This window comes from Bison bison, unplaced genomic scaffold (assembly GCF_000754665.1).
Source record: "Bison bison bison isolate TAMUID 2011002044 unplaced genomic scaffold, Bison_UMD1.0 scf7180017864062, whole genome shotgun sequence".
In the NCBI taxonomy this organism is placed as follows: Eukaryota; Metazoa; Chordata; class Mammalia; order Artiodactyla; family Bovidae; genus Bison; species Bison bison.
In genome coordinates, this window is record NW_011494634.1 from 1,834,237 (window position 1) to 1,854,390 (window position 20,154).

At 36.8% G+C, this 20,154-nt stretch overlaps 1 protein-coding gene across 6 annotated transcripts in view; it reads left to right on the top strand.

Annotated features, from left to right (window-relative positions):
• CFAP54 (cilia and flagella associated 54) overlaps positions 1-20,154 on the top strand; it is a 308,337-nt gene that overhangs the window by 116,621 nt on the left and 171,562 nt on the right. For all 6 annotated transcript variants that reach the window (XM_010836300.1, XM_010836298.1, XM_010836299.1 and 3 more), the window contains 6 exons: positions 6,673-6,784; positions 7,138-7,238; positions 12,807-13,037; positions 15,318-15,460; positions 17,128-17,309; positions 18,828-19,055. In XM_010836300.1, the coding sequence (XP_010834602.1) occupies positions 6,673-6,784; positions 7,138-7,238; positions 12,807-13,037; positions 15,318-15,460; positions 17,128-17,309; positions 18,828-19,055 (997 nt within the window). The remainder of the gene's footprint in view (positions 1-6,672; positions 6,785-7,137; positions 7,239-12,806; positions 13,038-15,317; positions 15,461-17,127; positions 17,310-18,827; positions 19,056-20,154) is intronic.

Genomic DNA, 20,154 nt, shown 5'->3' on the forward strand with positions numbered 1-20,154 from the left:
GCTCAACATCACTCATTATCAGAGAAATACAAATCAAAACCACAATGAGGTACCATTTCACGCCAGTCAGAATGGCTGTGATCCAAAAGTCTACAAGCAATAAATGCTGGAGAGGGTGTGGAGAAAAGGGAACCCTCTTACACTGTTGGTGGGAATGCAAACTAGTACAGCCACTATGGAGAACAGTGTGGAGATTCCTTAAAAAACTGGAAATAGAACTGCCATACGACCCAGCAATCCCACTGCTGGGCATACACACTGAGGAAACCAGAACTGAAAGAGACACGTGTACCCCAATGTTCATCACAGCACTGTTTATAATAGCCAGGACATGGAAGCAACCTAGATGTCCATCAGCAGATGAATGGACAAGAAAGCTGTGGTACATATACACAATGGAGTATTACTCAGCCATTAAAAAGAATACATTTGAATCCGTTCTAATGAGGTGGATGAAACTGGAGCCTATTGTACAGAGTGAAGTAAGCCAGAAAGAAAAACACCAATACAGTATACTAACGCATATATATGGAATTTAGAAAGATGGTAACGACAACACTGTATGTGAGACAGCAAAAGAGACATAGATGTATAGAACAGTCTTTTGGACTCTGTGGGAGAGGGAGTGGGGGATGATTTGGGAGAATGGCATTAAAACATGTATAATACCATATAAGAAATGAATCGCCAGTCCAGGTGTGATGCAGGATACGGGAAGCTTGGGGCTGGTGCACTGGGATGACCCAGATGGATGGTATGGGGAGGGAGGTGGGAGGGGGGTTCAGGATGGGGAACACGTGTACACCCATGGTGGATGCATGTTGGTGTATGGCAAAACCAATACAGTATTGTAAAGTAAAAGAAAAAAAGATTAAAAAAAAATAAAAGCAGAAAAAATTTTTTTCTTCCTTATGGTGAGAATTCTTAAGATTTACCCTCTTAAAAACTTTTATTTGTAACATGTAGCATGCATGTTAGTTATCTTTATCATGTTGTACATTACATCCCTAGTTGTTCTTTACCTTGTAACTGGAAGTTTGTGCCTTTGGGCTATCATCAGTAATTCCCCTTCCCCCTCTCTTTGATGTAGTCCCATTTGTTTACTTATGCTTTTTTTTTTCTTTAAGGTGTTTACAACTTATTTTAACAGGTTAAAATGATTGCTTACTTTTGCTTTTGTTTCCCTTGCTTGAGGAGACATATCTCCAAAATATATTGCTAAAATTCATGTCAAAGAGCATACTGCCTATGTTTTCTTCTAGGAGTTTTATGGTTTCAGGTTCTTCACTTTAAGTCTTTAATCCATTTTGAGTTTATTTTTGTGTATGGTGTGGTTTTGAAGTCTGGTTTTGGCCATGTACTATGCTTTTCTAATTCTCTACAGTAGCAAGCAGTCATTCCTTGGGGTTCCCGTATGTATATGTGAATGGAGTTCCTCAAATAGAAGTAGTAAAACTTTAAAGTTAACCCTTTTATTCACTAAGCCTAAATAGCTCTCTCTGCCCCCAAGGAAAATTGTGTTTTGTGCCAACTAGTTATGAGAGACGCCAAATGAATTCAGCTTTTCTTCCAATAGTTGGGTTTTGATTTTAAAACTGGACATAGGTCTAATCTATCTCATTGTAGGAAAAACATCAGTAACACAAGATCTACTTTAAAAATGTCAAAGAGGAACATTCTCATAAAAACCTACAGGAAAATATTCTTCCTAAAATAGGCACTTCATTTATTAGAACAAAAGCTTGAAATACATGTGCTTTGTATTTTCAAAAGATGAAAGAGGAAATTGCTTTCATTACATGAAAGCAGGCCATTGTAATGAGAGAGCTGGACAGAATTAGAAAGTCCCACCAAATTAAATAAACGATAGCCAAAATGAGAACCTTGGAAGCTGTAAATAATATTCTTGATACCAAAGAAAATCAGAAGGCACTTTCAGTGTGCAGTAAAATTTGGAGGGCTGACCATGGAGGTCCAACTGAAGAAGAATAGATAATCTGAAATAGGAAAATAGAATAAGTGTTTGAGACCAGTGGTACAAAAAAGGATATGAGTTTGGAGATTGAACAGTATAAGTGAGTTCAAGTCAAAGGTAATGATTTCAACATTTAAGCCTGGGCAGATGTTCTAGGATGTTCTTCAAGTCAAAAAATACAGAGGAGGGGCAGAAGTAAGTCCTTGATCTCTACTTTGTTAGTAATATCTATTTTCTTTTTGTATTTGTATGCTTGACATATTTTTGCATGAAGAAACTTTTTTTCTACTTCAACAGACAAATATGCAGCAATGTTTTCTTCCAACTTTTTAGTTTCACAGTTTAGATTTAGTGTTTTAATCCATATGGAATTTATTTTGGTGTAAGGATTTAGATTAAACTTTAGGGTTTTTTCTTTTAAAATTTTAATTATTTGTCTTGGGAACATTTAAAAGTAATCTCTTTGTTACTTATTTTTAATGCTAACTTTTCACATTGTTGATTCTATTAATAATGCTTATAAATCACAATGAAGATATTCAATGAATTTTTATGTTCTACATAACAAAAAATAAAAGTATATGGAAATAACTGATGAAAAGAAGGCTAATTTGATAGAAAATAATGATATTGAGAGTTAAACATGATACTTAAAAAGAGATAAGGACATAGAAAATGTATATAACTAATAAGATTAATTTAATATATATAGCCAACTGAGACTAAACACCCTTTATATTATAGCACTTATTAAATTTTAGAAAAGTAATTTTTAAACTGCAAAATAAATCTCAGTAGACCACCTAGTCTAAAATTTGTAAAGATCACATTCATACAATGCAATTCATACAGTACAACTGAAATATTATGACAAAATGATGACTGGTATATATAATTATATATAACTATCAGATCAGATCAGATCAGATCAGTCGCTCAGTCGTGTCTGACTCTTTGCGACCCCATGAATCGCAGCACGCCAGGCCTCCCTGTCCATCACCAACTCCCGGAGTTCACCCAGACTCATGTCCATCGAGTCAGTGATGCCATCCAGCCATCTCATCCTCTGTCATCCCCTTCTCCTCTTGCCCCCATTCTCTCCCAGCTAAATCTAAAAGTATAGAGCATGAAAATCATGCTAGTGAGAAGTCCAATATCAAATGTATTCAAAGCAGTAAAAACAAATTTTTAGCTTTAGAAGCTTCTGTTACTTACTAAAAGAGTAAAATAAAATTAAATTAGCTTTTATTGAACTCGAGAAATTGGTAAAATAACAAAATAAATCTAAGACAGTAGAAGAAATAGAATAAGTTGAAATTAATCAATTATAAATTGGTTTTAAAATAGTCCAATGGTAACTGCTAGGTTTAGTCTTTGAAGATATGAATAAATTAGGTAATTTTCTGGCCAACAAAATAAGAAAAAGTGAAATGTAAGTAATCCAAAGAGAAAATAGTCATAAATTTGGAAGTTGTTAAATTTTAGAAAACAATGTATGTAATTTAACATGAATCAGTTTGAAAATCTAACTTAGAGTGATGATTATCTGGAAAATTTTTAATTATATGAGTTTATTGAAGCAGTAAAAAATTTGGAGAGATCATATTTCAATGCCATTCACATATGAAACGAGTCGCAAGTCCAGATTCGATGCATGATACTAGATGCTTGGGGCTGGTGCACTGGGACGACCCAGAGGGATGGTAGGGGGAGGGAGGAGGGAGGAGGGTTCAGGATGGGGAACACATGTATGCCTGTGACAGATTCATTTCGATATATGGCAGAACCAATACAATATTGTACAGTTTAAAAATAAAATTAAAAAAAATTTGGAGAGATCAAAAACTTTTTAAGCAAGTTCTCTCATAGGAACAAATAATTTTGTTTTACATAAAGCTACTTCAGGGCTTCCCAGGTGGCCCAGTGGCAAAGAATCTACCTGCCAATGCAGGAAACACAGGAGATCTCGGATTTGATCCCTGGGTGGGAAGATCCCCTGGAGTAGGAAATGCTGACCCACTCCAGTATTCTTGCCTGAAGAATTCCATGAACAGAGGAGCTTGACAGGGTACATTACAGTCCATGGGGTCACAAAGAGTAGGACATGACTGAGCACACACACACTTCAGAGTGTAGTTGTAGTTTCCTTGTAAATTTTTACAGCAGGCTCTGATAACACATGTGTAAAAAGAGAATAAAAAAGTAGAAAATTAGGGGTTGACTTTATTTAGAAATATACAAAATCAAAATAAAATACTAGCTTATAAATTTAGCTGTGAGAATGTAGATTTTGTTCTCAATATATCATAAGAAGTCTAAATATAATTATCACTAGTAGTCAAAGGAGTCTTTTGTGCTGAAAAGTCATATCATGAAGTTCAGCAACAGCAATTCCTAGCAAATCAGGATTAGAAGAAGATTTTCTGTTAAAATATGCAGGACCACACAGAAACCTATTATTCCTCCTATCTTTTATTAAAAAATATCATTTTGAACATTATTGGCAGTGCTTTAAAGTAAGAAATAGAAATTAGGATTAGAATTCATGTGATTATCATATGATAGGGTCCCCAAAATGTTTGCCAAGTGAATTCCAAGGTGAAGTACTCGGAAAATAGAAGGATTGATATCTGCAAGTTATTATTATTTTTAACTTAACAAGTTAACTAAAAACTATCAGAACTAACAATAGAATTCCATAGGATGGGTAGATGCAAAATCAATGCTTTGCTATGTCAACTAGAAAGTATAATGGAAAAACAATTCTGTTGTTGTGAAGTACAGGATTAAGTTTATCAGAAATTGTGAGGGGATTTAGGCTAATATAAAAAAGACCAACATCTTTTCTAAGAGGTATTAAAAAATGACTGGAATAAATGGAGAGAAATAGTACATTACTTGATGAGCAGATGGAATATTGTAAAGATTTCTATTATTCTCAAATTAACTTATTGGTTTAATGCAATTCCAATCAGATTAGTTTGTATGGAATGGGCTAGAGTAATGAAATATATTTAAAGAATAAAAAAGGGTGAAAAGAGAGGCTTTTCTGTCGAATAAAGTATAACAGAGTTGTGTTTATGAATTAATAGGCAGACAGTCATTGGAAATCAATGTTTTGGGTCAGAAGCAGGCATGACGTATGTAACCAAAACAATGAATAAGCCATGAAATCAAAGATCAATAACATTGATTATATGAAAGTTTAGAAATATTATTTTTCATAACACACCATCAGCAAAATAGAAAGCAGTCAGAGCTAGGAGAAAGCATTCTATGAAGAGGTGGAGAAGTGGAGGAGTTTACTCAGTGGAAGAGCATTCTGCAGAGCATGGAGGAGATTGCTGACAGGTTTGGGAAGATGGTGCTCCATAATCTCCTCTTCTTTCCAGCTTTTTCTGGAATAACAGCCACAAAAGCATTCTGGTGGGGTGGGAGAGATAGGAGGTAGAGGAGAGACCAGGCTGGTTGGAAAACAGCAGGCAACTAGGCTCAGAATGTAAGTAGCAGAGCACAGAAGGGATTCCCAAGTCTCCCTCTGATCAATGGTCCAAGCTTTGTGTTATAGTTCAGGCAGACAAAACATTTGCCAAAATGAATGCCAGCTAGGGGAAAGGGAGGACATTTAATATTGTTGGACATTGGCATCCATTCTGCATCTAGGCATTCAGCCAACCATGGATCAGAAATATTCGAAAAAAATTCCTGAAAGTTCCAAAAAGTAAAACTTGAATTTGCCACACTCCTGTCAACTTTGTACATAATATTTATGTTGTATTTACAGTTATTTATACAGAACTGAACTGATACAGAATTTGCATTGCAACTTAAATGATTTAAAGAGATGATTTAAACTGTATAGGAGGATATGTGCGGAGAAGGCAATGACACCCCACTCCAGTACTCTTGCCTGGAAAATCCCGTGGATGGAGGAGCCTGGTAGGCTGCAGTCCATGGGGTCGCTAAGAGTCGGACACAACTGAGCGACTTCACTTTCACTTTTTCACTTTCATGCATTGGAGAAGGAAATGGCAACCCACTCCAGTGTTCTTGCCTGGAGAATCCCAGGGATGGGGGAGCCTGGTGGGCTGCCGTCTATGGAGTTGCACAGAGTCGGACACGACTGAAGTGACTTAGCAGCAGCAACAGGAGGATATGTGTAGGTTATATGTAAATAGTATGCCATTTTATATAAAGACTTGTGCCTCCTTGACTTGGTATCTGAGAGGGTCCTGGAACCAAGCCCCTGCAGATCCCCATGGATGAGTGTAGTAATATAAAATGCTTAGCTCCTGTTGATGTCCGAAGGTGGTAGTGGCTGGGAGCTTGCACATGGTAGAACTAAAGGGACTGAATCTGTTGGAAGCAAGATATCCTGTTTAGGGTCACTTGGTTTGAAAGGAAAGTGTTCACTTTTTTTTTTTTTTCCCAGTTCGATTCTATTTGTTCTATATCATATCGATACTTCAGCTCTCATCACATTTGATGCTATGATTTACATTTTGCTCTTTTGAGAGGCCAGCTATTCCTTGATGGGACTGGGAGTATCACAGTCTCATTTATGCATGGAATGCAACCAATTTTGGAAATGCTTCTAGAATAATTTCAGTGACAATACTCATTAAAAATTTATTACTTTGGGGTAGTTTTGCAAATTTTTGCATATCCTTTTAACTGACTTTATCTTTTTGTAATAGGAGGAATGAGTCCCTTCTTGGAATAAAAAAACTGAAATACAAGGATACTTTGTCTAAAAAGGTCATCAAACCTGTGAAGAAGTACAGAGCTGCAGTAGTGGAGATTGGAAAAGTAAGTTTCATGTAAATTTTGAATTTTCAGTTAGTGAACTTAAGAGATTCATGTATCTAGAGATGGTTGGCTGCACTATAATTTATTATAATATTAAACAGAAGGTAATACCAACAAGCATAAACTTATAATTATACAATATATTTTAATTCTTAAGTTATATGGATATTTTTATAATCTTTTATCTACAGTGGTACTTCTGTTACTTTTGATAAATAATTTTAATTGAAGGGCATAAAGAAATCACTGTTTTAATGTCAAGAGGTAAGCATTAGAATACAAGTAAATTATGTTGTACTCAGATTTGTGTTCAGATTTTAATTTGTAACATTTTTGTTATCTCCTGTGTTAAGACTACAGAAATGAAGCAAAAAAAAAAAGCTAAAAGAAAGGAAACTCTAAGAGAATTTTTGAATAAAAATCCCTTTATTTCTGAAATGCCGGAGCATGAAAGGTATTGATTGATTAATTAATTAAATGTTCACTTGAGGGTTACATGTGTTGCGCATTATTTTAGGCACCAGGGATACACTGGTAGACACAACAGATAGGATCACTGCCATCAGTGAGCTTACATACTACTAAAAGGAACATAAAATAAACAAACATACAAATAAGCAAGAAAATTGAAAATTTTGATAAATTTTATAGAATAAATGAACAGGATGATATCCTAGAGAGTAACTGTCCTGGGGTAGAGCTGGTGGCTGCAGTAAATTAGATTAAGAGTGACCAGGATGTCAAACTGGTAAATTACTTCTAAGTAGTGGCCAATGGTGTTCTTGTTTCTAAAACTAAAACTATAATACTTATTGGGCTTCCCTTGTGGCTCAGCTAGTAAAGAATCCACCTGCAATGCGGGAGACCTGGGTTCGATTCCTGAGTTGGGAAGATCCCTTGGAGAAGGGAAAGGCTACCCACTCCATTATTCTGGCCTGGAGAATTCCATGCCGTGGGATTGCAGAGTGGGACATGACTGAGTGACTTTCACTTTCGTAATGCTGTGGTATGTTTAGCTTTTATTGTTATGAGCACACAGTTTTGATTCTTTATATCGTTTACTTTCATTATGTAATGTCTTCCTTTACCTGCTTAGTGATTTTGATTGTAATGTTCAGCATATAAATATTAATGAAACCACTCTCATTTTCTTTTTGTTTGCATTTGCCTCACAGTCTGTTTGATTATTCCTTCATTTTCTTTATTTAAATTATGGTATAATTTAAGTGAGTATAGAAAATGATATAAAAAATGAACATGTACTCAATATGCAATGTGCCATATGAAACATTTGGAATGCATTTCTGTCCCCCCTCTATCCCAGTAGTAATATTATCCAAAACCTAGCATTTATCATGCTTATAACTGGCTTTATACTTCAATTATATATATGTGTATGCCCCTAAAGAACATGTGGTGTTATTTTTTACAATTTGTTTTGCCAATATGCTCTTATACCTCAATATTATGTTTGTGAGATTTTTTTCATGTTGATTATATATAAGTCCAGTCCACATTTCCATTATGTAAACAGTGCTACAAAGGACATTCTTGTATACATCTCCACATGCACATTTGAGAGTTTCTGGGGTAAATACTTAGGACTGTAGTTTCCAGGATATGAACATTTTAACATTTCTAGATATTGCTAAATTGCTTTAAAATTTTCATCAGTGGTGTGTCAGGTTTCCATTATTCAGCATCTTCCCTCATACTTACTATTAGTATCAAATTTTCAAATTTTTGTGGACCTATGAGCTGTGAATTTTTATTTCTTTGATTATGAATGAGTTTAGGCAGCTTTTCATATTTGTTTAAACCCTAGAGTTTTTCTATTCTCAAGACTGCTTGTTTAGATCCTTTTGCTCATTTACAACTTTTGTTTTCTCATTTATTTTTAAAGGTTTGGATACTAATGCTTTTCCCAGATGTCATTCATCCATTTGCATTTTAAAGGTCTTCTTTTTTAAATTAAAAGTTGTAATTGTTAATGGGATCAAAGGTATCAGCATTTCATTTTATTATTTTTAAAATTTTTTCTGAGTAAAATATTTTCTTTTTCAATGTAAATATTTGATTTTACAATTGAGAATTTCATCCAACTTGAATAAATTTTTGTGAATGGTGAGAGGAAGAGTCTCTCTCTCCTCTTTTTTTTAAAGTTTCATTATACCCAATTGAATAACTCTTTTTACTGAGTAGTCTATTCTTTCATTTTTGTCATTTAGCAAGTTGTCATATGTATCAAATTTAGGAAATTGTCTGATTTCTTGTTTTCTAAAAATTTTCTTCTGAATTGTGTTTAGTTTTGCTAAATATTTCTCCACTGAGATTTTTTTCTTTTTTAATCTGTGCAGTCAAATTACATTAATATGTAAATGTTAAACTATGTGCAGTGTCTTTGTCTCATACCTTTGACTCCAATGGGGTGTCTTCCAAAACCAACCACTTCTCAGGGAGTTGGGACAAGAGAGTGGAATAGAAGGACCTTGGGCTCACCTCACTCGAGCACACCAAAATCACAACTGCAGAACAACCATCAATAAATAAAACTGGAAACTGCCCCCAAAAGATATCCTATATCCAAAGATGCAAAACCAACCAATTCTCTGACTGCAACTGAGAGAACTGAGAGACCCCCATACACCCTTCACCTAGTTTTCTCCTAGTGGTAATACCTTGTAGAACTATAGCCTAAAAATTCAACTCAGTTCTATCTACCTGGAGACAGCCTTAGTCCCACAAGTTAAAGGACCCTGCCCCACTTGTGGTGCCAGCCACAAATAGGATGGCCAGGTACACACATTTCTGTTGAGTCTATTCCAAGTAGGGGGTTCCCATAACTCCTCTTCCCCTCATTCAGGTCAGTAATTTGCTAGAATGGCTCACAGAATTCAGGAAAATATTTTACTTATGTTTACTGGTTTATAATGGATGCAAATGATCAGCCAGATGAAGGAGTTCGTAAGATGATGTCTGGAAGGGTCCTGAGCACAGGAGCCTTTGTCTCTACGGAGTTGTGATGTGTCACTCTCCCAGCACGTGGATGTGTTCACCAAACTGGAGGCCCTCTGAACTTCATTGTTAATAGGTTTTTTAAAAAACCTAGTCTGCAGTTACTCTCTCCAGAGACTGGGGGTTGAGACTGAAAGTTCCACTTACTCATCATGTGTTTGATTTTTCTAGTGACCAACCTCTATGCTGAGGCTCTCTAACAGCCCAACCCTGAGTCACCTTACTAGACTCAGGTGTATTCCAAAGGAGTGCATCATGAATAACAGGAGATTCCTGTCACTCAGGAAACTCCAAGTTTTAGGAGCTCTATACCTGAAATAAAAGACAAAGACCAAATATATATATTTTATTATAGCATTCTAGGTCTGCCCACATACATTCATTTTTTTTACCTACTGATTCAACTTTTTTAAGATGAATAGCCAATTTGAGTCTGTGATTTTTGTTTTAGTTCTTTTTGATGAATTCTATTTTTTAGGAGATTATCCATTTTACCAAATTTTCAAAGTTATTCATAAAACGTTATTATGTTTTCATGTTATCCTTTGAATCTCTGCTATATCTACAGTTGCACACTGTTTCATTCCTAACTTCATTAATTTTTGTCTTCTCTCATATTTTTGTGATTTATCTTGCCAGAGGTTTGTCTATTTTCCCCCCATTTTTTCAAAGAGCCAAATTTTGTCTTTGTCAGTCCTCTTTATTGTGTTTATCTTCCTTTCCCTTAATTTTTGCTTTTATACTTATTACTTCCCAGTTCCTTTTTTAAAACAGGTTCACTGAGACTTAAGGCAAAAAAATAAAAAATGAGTTTTCCTTCTACTCTCCTAAATTCTTCAGCTGGAACTTGGTAAAATTAGACTAACAGAAGAGTGATGAACAAGAGAAAAACAGCAGGGGTTTATTAACATATGCTTATGCATGGGAGAACTCAGTGATGAGTAACTCAAAGGGGTGGTTAGGATTTGGGCTTAGGGCATCTTCAAAAGGACAATGAATTTACAGTAGAATGACCAGGGGTGTAGGCTTTCAAGGGCAACAAACTGTGGTAGAAATATGAGAGAAAACAAATGGAGTAAGACTTGTTTGGGCAGGTCCATCTAGGTGCTGTTTTTCCCTCTTCATAGTCATAAAATTTCCCAGGAGAGGAGTTTTATGGCATTCTTCATATTTTTCAGAAGTTTCTATTTTCCCTTAGATAAGGGCATCTCCAAGAAGGCATCCTTCTGCATCTACTGATTTTCATTTACCTCCAGCTCAAAATAATCCTAACGCGAAAGCGAGAGCTTTCACCATCCTACCCTCTCTAGCAGGGAAGATGCCTCTGGTTCAGTCACTCTCCTTGGCTTCTTGAAGTGACTTAACCATCTCACATGGAAAGATCCCCTGGAGAAGGAAATGGCAACCCACTCTAGTATTCTTGCCTGGAAAATCCCATGGATGGAGGAGCCTGACGGGCTACAGTCCACGGGGTCACAAAGAGTCAGACACGACTGAGCGAATTCACTTTCACAACCATCTCACACAAGAAAAAGATTGACTTTTATTTTGGAAATTATAGTTTTAATTTTTAGGGTTGAGGTATTTAAAACATTTCTGTTTGGAAATCACATGACATTACCAAGACAACCAAGTGAAGTGAAGTGAAGTGAAAGTTGCTCAGTCGTGTCCAACTCTTTGTGACCCCATGGACTGTAGTCCATGGAATTCTCCAGGCCAGAATTCTGGAGTGGGTAGCCTTTCCCTTCTCCAGGGAATCTTCCCAACCCAGGGATTGAACCCAGGTCTCTCACATTGCAGACAGATTCTTTATTAGCTGAAGTGCAAGGAAAGCCCAAGAATACTGGAGTAGGTAGCCTATCCCTTCTCCAGCAGATCTTCCTGACCCAGGAATTGAACTGGGGTCTCCTGCATTGCAGGTAGATTCTTTACCAACTGAGCTATCAGAGAAGCTAACCAAAGATAACCAAACAACAGCAAAAGCTCAGAAAACCTTGGATTCAAAGGAAGTCAGTCACCAACGAATACAGAATAACTCCACACTGAATGATAATATCAACACTGCATGTCAAAAATAGTTTCCTTCCTTCCTTTATTCTCTAGAATATCTGTCCTTCCAGTGCAGCAAGGTCTACCTTTCTTCCTTCCTTCCTTGCATCCATCCATCCCTATTTCCCTTCCTTTATTTCTGTGTGTGTGTGTTGACTCAGATTCATACTTGTTAACTTTTAAAGTGAGCAAGATTCTTTAACTTACAAATTGAGATCTTTTTTCCCCCCTTTTTCAGTATAAATCAGGTAGAATGAGGCAGCAACATCATCAACTGTTTTAAAAAAACAGATTAAGTATTTTGAAGAAATAAAGTCATGCCATATAAACAATTATGTAACTATGAAATTAGATGGGCTACTTTGAGATTTTGATAGAAATAATTTGAAACAAATTGAATATGTATTATCCTTAAAATCTGAACTATTAGCCAAAACTTGAGATTTTAGTGTTTTTCAGAGCACATTGGGTATGGATGTATGAAGTTATTGCATGTAGAGTTGACTGATGTTTTATTTCCTCTGTAATCTAGATAGTGATAGGAAAAATTTGGCTCCATTGTTTTTCTTTTCCTTAAGGAAAAGAACAGAGAAATGATTTTCTTGTTTAATATTGAAGTTAGTTGATGAATGTGAACATTACCTTATAATTTGGTTGTCTAATCTCAGTGGTCTTTCGGTGACGGAAAAGAAAAGCTGTTTGGTTTGGGCCTAGGACACAGACAGCAGAGAGAATCGAAGGCAATTTGTAGTGTCCTTGTCCTCAGTGTTTACCCTCATGCCTTCTTCATTGTCCTGGTTCACATTTTTAGCACTAAGGAGATGACAAATAAGCCAGACACATTTGCATAAGGACAGTCAAGTGATTTCTTGCTGTATTTTGTACAGACAGGGATTATTCTTTGTTATAAAATGTCTAAAAGTTCTTGTAATTGCAAAACTTCTTTTTCCCTCTACAGAAATAAGAGAGCTGATGTTCGAAAAGTAGCACATCGATTCCTGGTGGAAAACTTGAATCCTTTAATATTAAGTTATGTTAAAAAGAAGAGGTTCCATCAAATATTTCTTGAGGAGATGCCCTGGAAAGCTCAGATGAATCTGTATCTGGCAAGCGCACACTTCAACTTGCTTTTAACAAAGCTAGGGGAACGTACAAAGATAAAATTTGGTTCTTCACCGATAATGGTCAGGTATAGTATATTATCAATGAATACTGTTTTAGTCTCAGAAACATGGATAGTGTTTGTATGTTCAGGGCTCCAATGCTGATGATAACTTTGGTATATTTAAAAATTTCTTATCTCAGAATCTTTCCCAAACAAGTGCTGGATATAAGTACTAATTTACATACATTTGAATATGTTATTCAATATAGCTTTCAGGGAAAGGAGAAAGTGAATTTTCCAAGAGAAGTTTAATATTAATTGTACCTCTCCATGCTCAGTCTCTCAGTTGTGTCTGATTCTTTGCTACCCTATGGACTATAGCCTGTCAGGCTCCTCTGTCCATGGAATTTTCCAGGCAAAAATACTGGAGTGAGTTGACATTTACTTATCCAGGAGATCTTCCCAACCCAGGGATCGAACCTGCATCTTCTGCATTGCAGGCAGATGCTTTTACCACTGAGCCACCAGGGATCCCCCTAACTGTATAGTAACCAAAATATTAGTAGGCCTTAGGCAAATCTCTGTTTCATTAGAGGTATATTTTAAGCCTCCATAAACACAGGTCATACTTTCTTATATAATTTATACTTTCTGTCATTAACTCAAAAGATATTTTCCAGTTCTTGTTTATTTTTGGTTAAAGTGTTAGAGGAGATAAAATGGGAGGTAAAAATATAAGATAAATACATAATACAGAATACCATGTAACCAGAGTAACTTTATGTAACCAGAGTTTTTCATTTAAAAAAACTACTCATTGAAGGAATTTCCTGAAGTCTGGTTATTAGTACTGCATGCATTCACTGCACAGGGCAGGGGTTTGATCCCAGTCGGAGAACTAAGATCCAACAAATTGCATGTGGTGGTGGTTTAGTGGCCAAGTTGTGTCCGACTGTTTGTGACTCCATGGACTATAGCCCACCAGGCTCCTCTGTCCATGGCAAGAATACTGGAGTGGGCACAGAATATTGGAGTGGGTTGCCATTTCCTTCTCCAGGGGATCTTCCCAATCCAAGGATCGAACCTGTGTCTCCTGCTTGACAGGCAGACTCTTTACCGCTGAGCTACCTGGGAAGTTCAGCGCAGCCAAAACCAAAACAAAACCCTCATTGAGCACTTATTAGAAACAAGGTACTGAGGTAGGCATGAGGTGCATTCTGAGATGAAAAGGATCTACAAGTTGGAATCTGGTAGAGTGGCTCATAAATGTTCACAAATAATAGTCAATTAAGGTAAAAGGTGAACTACACCTTTTAGGTATAAAGTATTTGTACCTGGGAAGGAGGCTTTCTACTGGCTGAGACTACCAGAAGAGGTTTCACGGGAGAAGCTACTTGGCCTGGGTCCTGATGGACAGGCAAGATTTTAAAATATGCAGGTAGAGAAACAAGCTTTCCGGAATGATGGAAGAACGAGTCACAGCCCAGGTAGGAAACTCAGGACAGGAGCCCCTAGTGGTCTGACCAGAGTCTAGGGCATCTGAAAATGAGTGGTCAGAAATGATCGGAAGAGAATGTCGGTACCAGAACATGGATAGTCTTAACTGTCTATAAATCTGAATTTTAATTTATGTACCATTTTAAGGTTTTTTTTTAAACAGGGCTATGATAAGAAATTTTTCTGATAGCAAAATACTGGATGGATTGGAGGAAGGAGAGACTGATGATAGGGATATGAATTAAGAGGGTATTTATTTCAGTAATCCAGTGATAAAATATGCAGGTTGAAATCTGCAAGGAACTTGAACTCAGTTTCTGTTTCTCCAGAGTTTTGGTTAAAATAAAATTCTGGTCTATGTGGACTAGACCAAGTTAGCATTTAGGAAGTACTTAGATTTCTTGACAGAGAAAACTTTCAGAAAAGTGACCCATTTTTGAGGCTCTGAAAGGGAAAACAGTTCAGATCAGATGGGCTTCCTTACTATCCTCTGGACATGGAGAACTCTTCTTCTCTGGCTGTCCAATCACACAATGACTGAAAGGCTCAGATGGTAAAGAATCTGCCTGCAATGTGGGAGACCCAGGTTCAATCCCTGGGTTGGGAAGATCCTCTGGAAAAGGAAATGGCTACCCACTCTAGTATTCTTGCCTGAAGAGTTCCATGGACAGAGGAGCCTAGTGGAGTACAGTCCATGGGGTTGCAAAGAGTTGGACACAACTCAGTGACTTTCACTCCCTCACGTTTGAATCAGGGTAACTTGGTGCTAAATCCAATTTCATTGGAACATTTATTTATTTATTTAGTATTTGACAGAATTCAATTTTGCTTCTATTGTTTTTTCAATGAGTTTTTTTCCCTTTGCAGTTTCCGATCATGTGACCCTACTATGTTCTCACTGTATAATTCAGGAACAGTATTACCAACAGGAAGAATGACTCTAGAAAACTATAAAGTGATGCTTGATTTCCTTCTTACAGCTAAAAAAAGAAAGGCTCACTTACCATCAGGTAAAATAAATACGTTATATACTATCAAATTGTCTTTAGATATTTTTATATTGAATTTTCTCCTACCCCAATTTGCCAGTTCAACAAATATAATGTTCTTTAAAAAATATTCATAGCCTTCAGTGGCCAAAGTAAGTGAAAACTTACTCTCAGGTGATGAAGGCTTGGATGAGGCAAAGTTGGTGAAGATGGAGAAACACAAACAGAAAGAATGCCTTTTGGAGGCAGAACCTATGGGATCCACTCAGAACCTGTACTGAGTATCGATGATATACCGTGCCTGGTTCTAGGCCCTTTGTGTATTCACTCACTGGGTCATTCAACAAATGTTAGCCCTGCCTGCTCTCACATGTTCAATCCCTGGGTGGGGAAGATCCCCTGGAGGATGAAATGGTAACCCACTCCAGTATCTATGCCTGGAGAATCCCATGGACAGAGGAACCTAGTGTACTACAGTTTATGGGGTCACAAAGAATCGGACATGACTGAAGCGACTGAACATGCACGCAAGTTTCAGGTAAAATTCCACCAAATATACTGCTGCAAGCAGGCATGACTTTCTAGTTGTACTCAGGATCTTGCCTTAGGATCTTCAGTCAGCACCTTCCATGAAAGTTTACTCCAAGATGAATGAGATAATATTCTAATGGTAGGACCAGTCAATACTCTCTTCTGGTCAGGTGACAAGGGCTCCCAAGAGGTGGAGAGATGTATGTGAGCAGGGCTCTCTGTTTGGGTGTTGCACTGATGACACTATTCCTGAGTAATCACTTACCTTGAATACCACTCATTTCACGAGCAAACATTTATCTCCAATATCTTTATGTTATTGCAAACCCTCTTATATAGATTTTTTAAAAATGACACTTTAAATGCTGTTTGGCTTATTGTGGGACAAAGTATTTCATATGCTGGTTAACTTTCCCAGGAGTTTTGATTCGTATTTGAGGTACTTGACATGTTTTTAATTTCTTCTGGGGTATAGTTTTACTGGTACCTACATGTCATTCTATGACTATTAAAGTATTTAAAAGTAAATTCCCTAGACATAGAAAGAGTCCGAGTTTTCATATGTAGACTACTATATATATATATGTATATATTTTCTTGAGTTTTCTTTTCAACTAGCTCCCTAAGACCTCCTATGAAATTTACAATAGATTCTGCAATTGAGACTTAGCGTTTAATGCAGAGTTCTAAGAGAATGTTTGTGGCAGAAGTCCTCCGTGGTTTTTATAGCACAGCAACGGGAGGATGAGTGATCAGGGCTGCTGCACTGCCTAACTGCAGGGGATCCTCCTCATCTTCCAGTGTATGTGTCCAGGGAATAGCCTGTTTGGAGGGAAGTTAGGATCCTGTCATTCTTCTCCCCTGAAACATGACATTCCTACCTCTGCTTCATTCCTTTGGCCAATCATTTTTGCCTGAAATGCTCTCCATACTCTTCCCCCACAGCTAAATCATGATTCACCCTTAAGAGCTAATCTAAGCACCTCCTTCTCTGGAAACTTTCCCTGGTTCATCACATCCATAACAATTTTCTCCTTTCTCCAAACTAATGTAGCAGTTGTTATCTGAATTATTTATTTGATGCTAGTCACCTATTGTGTTTTCTGAAGCTTAACTCTCTACTTTCAATAACTTTATACTTTATTTTTATACTGTAGATGCTGAAGAATTTTTGGCATTTCTTAATTCCAAAATGAGTGGTGAAAATGTTTCCAAGACCCAAACGGTTTATGAATCAGACTCTCAGTCGGGACTTAGCAGTAAAGAAAAGGATCGATCTGCAAATGTGGGTCTCTTGGATCATTTTATGAAAATCTTTTTATATTGCAGGAGAGCAATGGTAAGTTGGTCCTTCTTCGAATCTCAGCCCATGAATTTGGGCATGTGTGATATATTTATTTCCTTATTATTCATAATTTTGATTTCAACAGTGAGACTAAACTTGCTGGATTTTGTATCAATCATCCGTGAGGCTTGCCACAGCACTGAGGTCTCAGTAGTAGAGTGGTAGAGTTGTGAGGGAGATGGTGAACCCCTTTTGTCATTAGTCATCCAATCATCCAGAGCTGAGGTGCCCTTTGTGCTTGTCTACAAAGTCTCCTTGAATATTCAGACACCCCTCTGCTGCTTTCTAGCCACACCTGGAACATGGGCTTCTCCAGTGAGACCAGGGGTTCCTCTTTAGACTGTTGCTCCCTCCTGGGCAGCACATGCTCCTTTCTCTCCTCTAGGAAAGGGGAATATCTTTCTAGGTATAGGAAAGCCCTAACCCTTCCCCCTGACCTGCTTCTACAGGCTACTTGTGTCTTCTCTCAACTGCTTTTCTCTTTTTCCTTCTTAAATGTTATCTGATAGATTATTAAACTCAGAATAGGAATTAACTACAAAGAAATTAATTTCCTTTTTCTCATAGCAAGAAGTGGAGGTACGTCAAACTTCTCAAGAGATGAGAAGAAATCTATCCTTTCTGGACAAGAAAAAAAGACTTAAGTTCCCATATTTCTTCATGGAGTAGAGAGTGACTTTCTAAAATATGTAAAGTCATTTCACATCATCTCCCATGGGCATTAACAATGCATCCCATCCTCCTTTCTAGCAGCTTTAGGGCTTGGAGGGTCGGGTCCTACTTACCTCTCAGAACTCAGCTCCTCTCTCCCTGGTGCAGTCTACTCTCCCCTCTGTGGTTCTGAAAGCACTAAGTGTGCTTTAGAACCTCCCTCTTCAGTCCTCAGGCTCACTATCCATACTTTGCACCTCCTGTTCCCTCAGCCCCAAAGGCCCTTCTCCTCCCGATAACCCCACCCTCTCCTTCACATGAGTTGTTCCACTCAGCATTCTGGGCTCTGCTCATATGTCACCTTCTTAGAGAGGACTTCTCTCCTGACCACCCTGTCCTCTCACCCTTACCAGGGTGAGTAGTTTCTACTTTAATTTCCTTTCTAACACTTACCATTCCCTGAAATTGTACTTTGATATGTCTGCTTAATAGTGTTGGATTTTCCTAATCAAAAGCAGCACAAGGTCAGGCGCAGTTTCCCTTGCTCACTGAGACATTCCCGGCACTTAGAACAATGGGCATGTTGGAGTCCTAGCTCATCATTTAGTGGAGTCATAACCCAGGGCAAGTTAGCCCCATGCCTTCATTTCCTCATCTGTAAAATGAGAATACTAGTGCATACTTTCTTCATAGGAGTTGTTATATAGAATGTTATATTAGAATATAAATGTCTTACCATAGTGTTTAGCACTGTAAGTAGCATATAACAAATTTTATTACTGACTTAGAATATTAGCAGAGATGTGAAGTCACTCAGAGATCTGTAACTTTGGCATCTTTTGAATGTTGTGCTTGTCTTAGGTTCTTGCTCATCGTGGTGGCTATTGGACTCTGCTTCAGAACTGCTGTCGGGCCCTTTGGAACTTTACTCAGGAGCTACAAATACTGCATAAACAAGCAGTGGATCTGTATAAGACATTTCCTATTAGCCAGGATAGTTTCCTCTGTATCTCTGTTTTACCATTCTATTTGGGAGCAGAATTACTTATTGACATGTTAATAGAACTACAGAATACTGATTCTATTAAGGTAAGAGTATTTGGGCAATTCTCTTTATTGTAGTTGATTAACAATTTTTTTGTGTGTGTGTACCATACAGCTTGGGATAAGTAGAAATTTTATATTTTGCTTGAGTTGTTTTTTGGTTTGTCTTAATTTTATTTGCTTTGTTGTTTGGTTCACAGTATATAATGTGCACTGATGTTAATTACAAATATCTGCCTGAAAATCAGTTTCTTAAATGGAAAAGAAAGTAGCATTTATTGAGCTCCAGCTTCTACAGAAACTAACCAAAGTACATTTAATCTTCATGGCAATCATTTGACAGAGAAAAAACAGACCCTAAAACAGATCATGTAGCTTGTTGATTGATACTTGTTTTAGTCCCTGTTCTGTTTCTCTAGATGTAGAATTTGCAGCCATTTCAAATCTACCACACGGTAGTTTAAAGCATGAAAATAAAACTGAAAAAAAAAGCAAACCTCATATAACTTAAACACATTAAAAATTAGTAAACACATAAATATTTTGAATCATGGGGTTTATAACATTTTTCAGATGTAAAATATATGATAATGACAGTACAAAAGACTGGGAGGGCAAATAAAATGAAACTGAATAAGTTTTTAAACTTTATGTAAGTATAAAGTGATACAGTATTAACTTTAAGTGGAATGTGATAAGTTAAGTATGCATTTAATAATCCCCCAAGTAACTACCAAAAAAAGTGATATAGCTAAAAGGCCAAATGAAAGCTAAAACTAAAATGGAAAACTAAATAATAGTCAGTTAACTAAAGAAAGCAGGGAAAGAGGAACACAAACACATGGAACAAATAGAAGATAACAAATAACCTAGCCCAATTATATCAATAACTGTATTAAATATAAGTAGACTAAATACCCCAGTTAAAAGGCAGAGATTGTCTGGGTTAAAAAAAGAGAGACGTGTACTTGTCCATAAGAGAAGCACTCTAGATATGAAGAAACAGATAGATTGAAAATAAAACAGTAATTGGAAGAATTATACTACAAAAATAGTTAGCATAGAAAGGTTGATGAGGCTATATTAATATTAGATAAAATGATCTTCAAGTCAAAAAGTATTTTGAAAGATAAAGAGGGACACT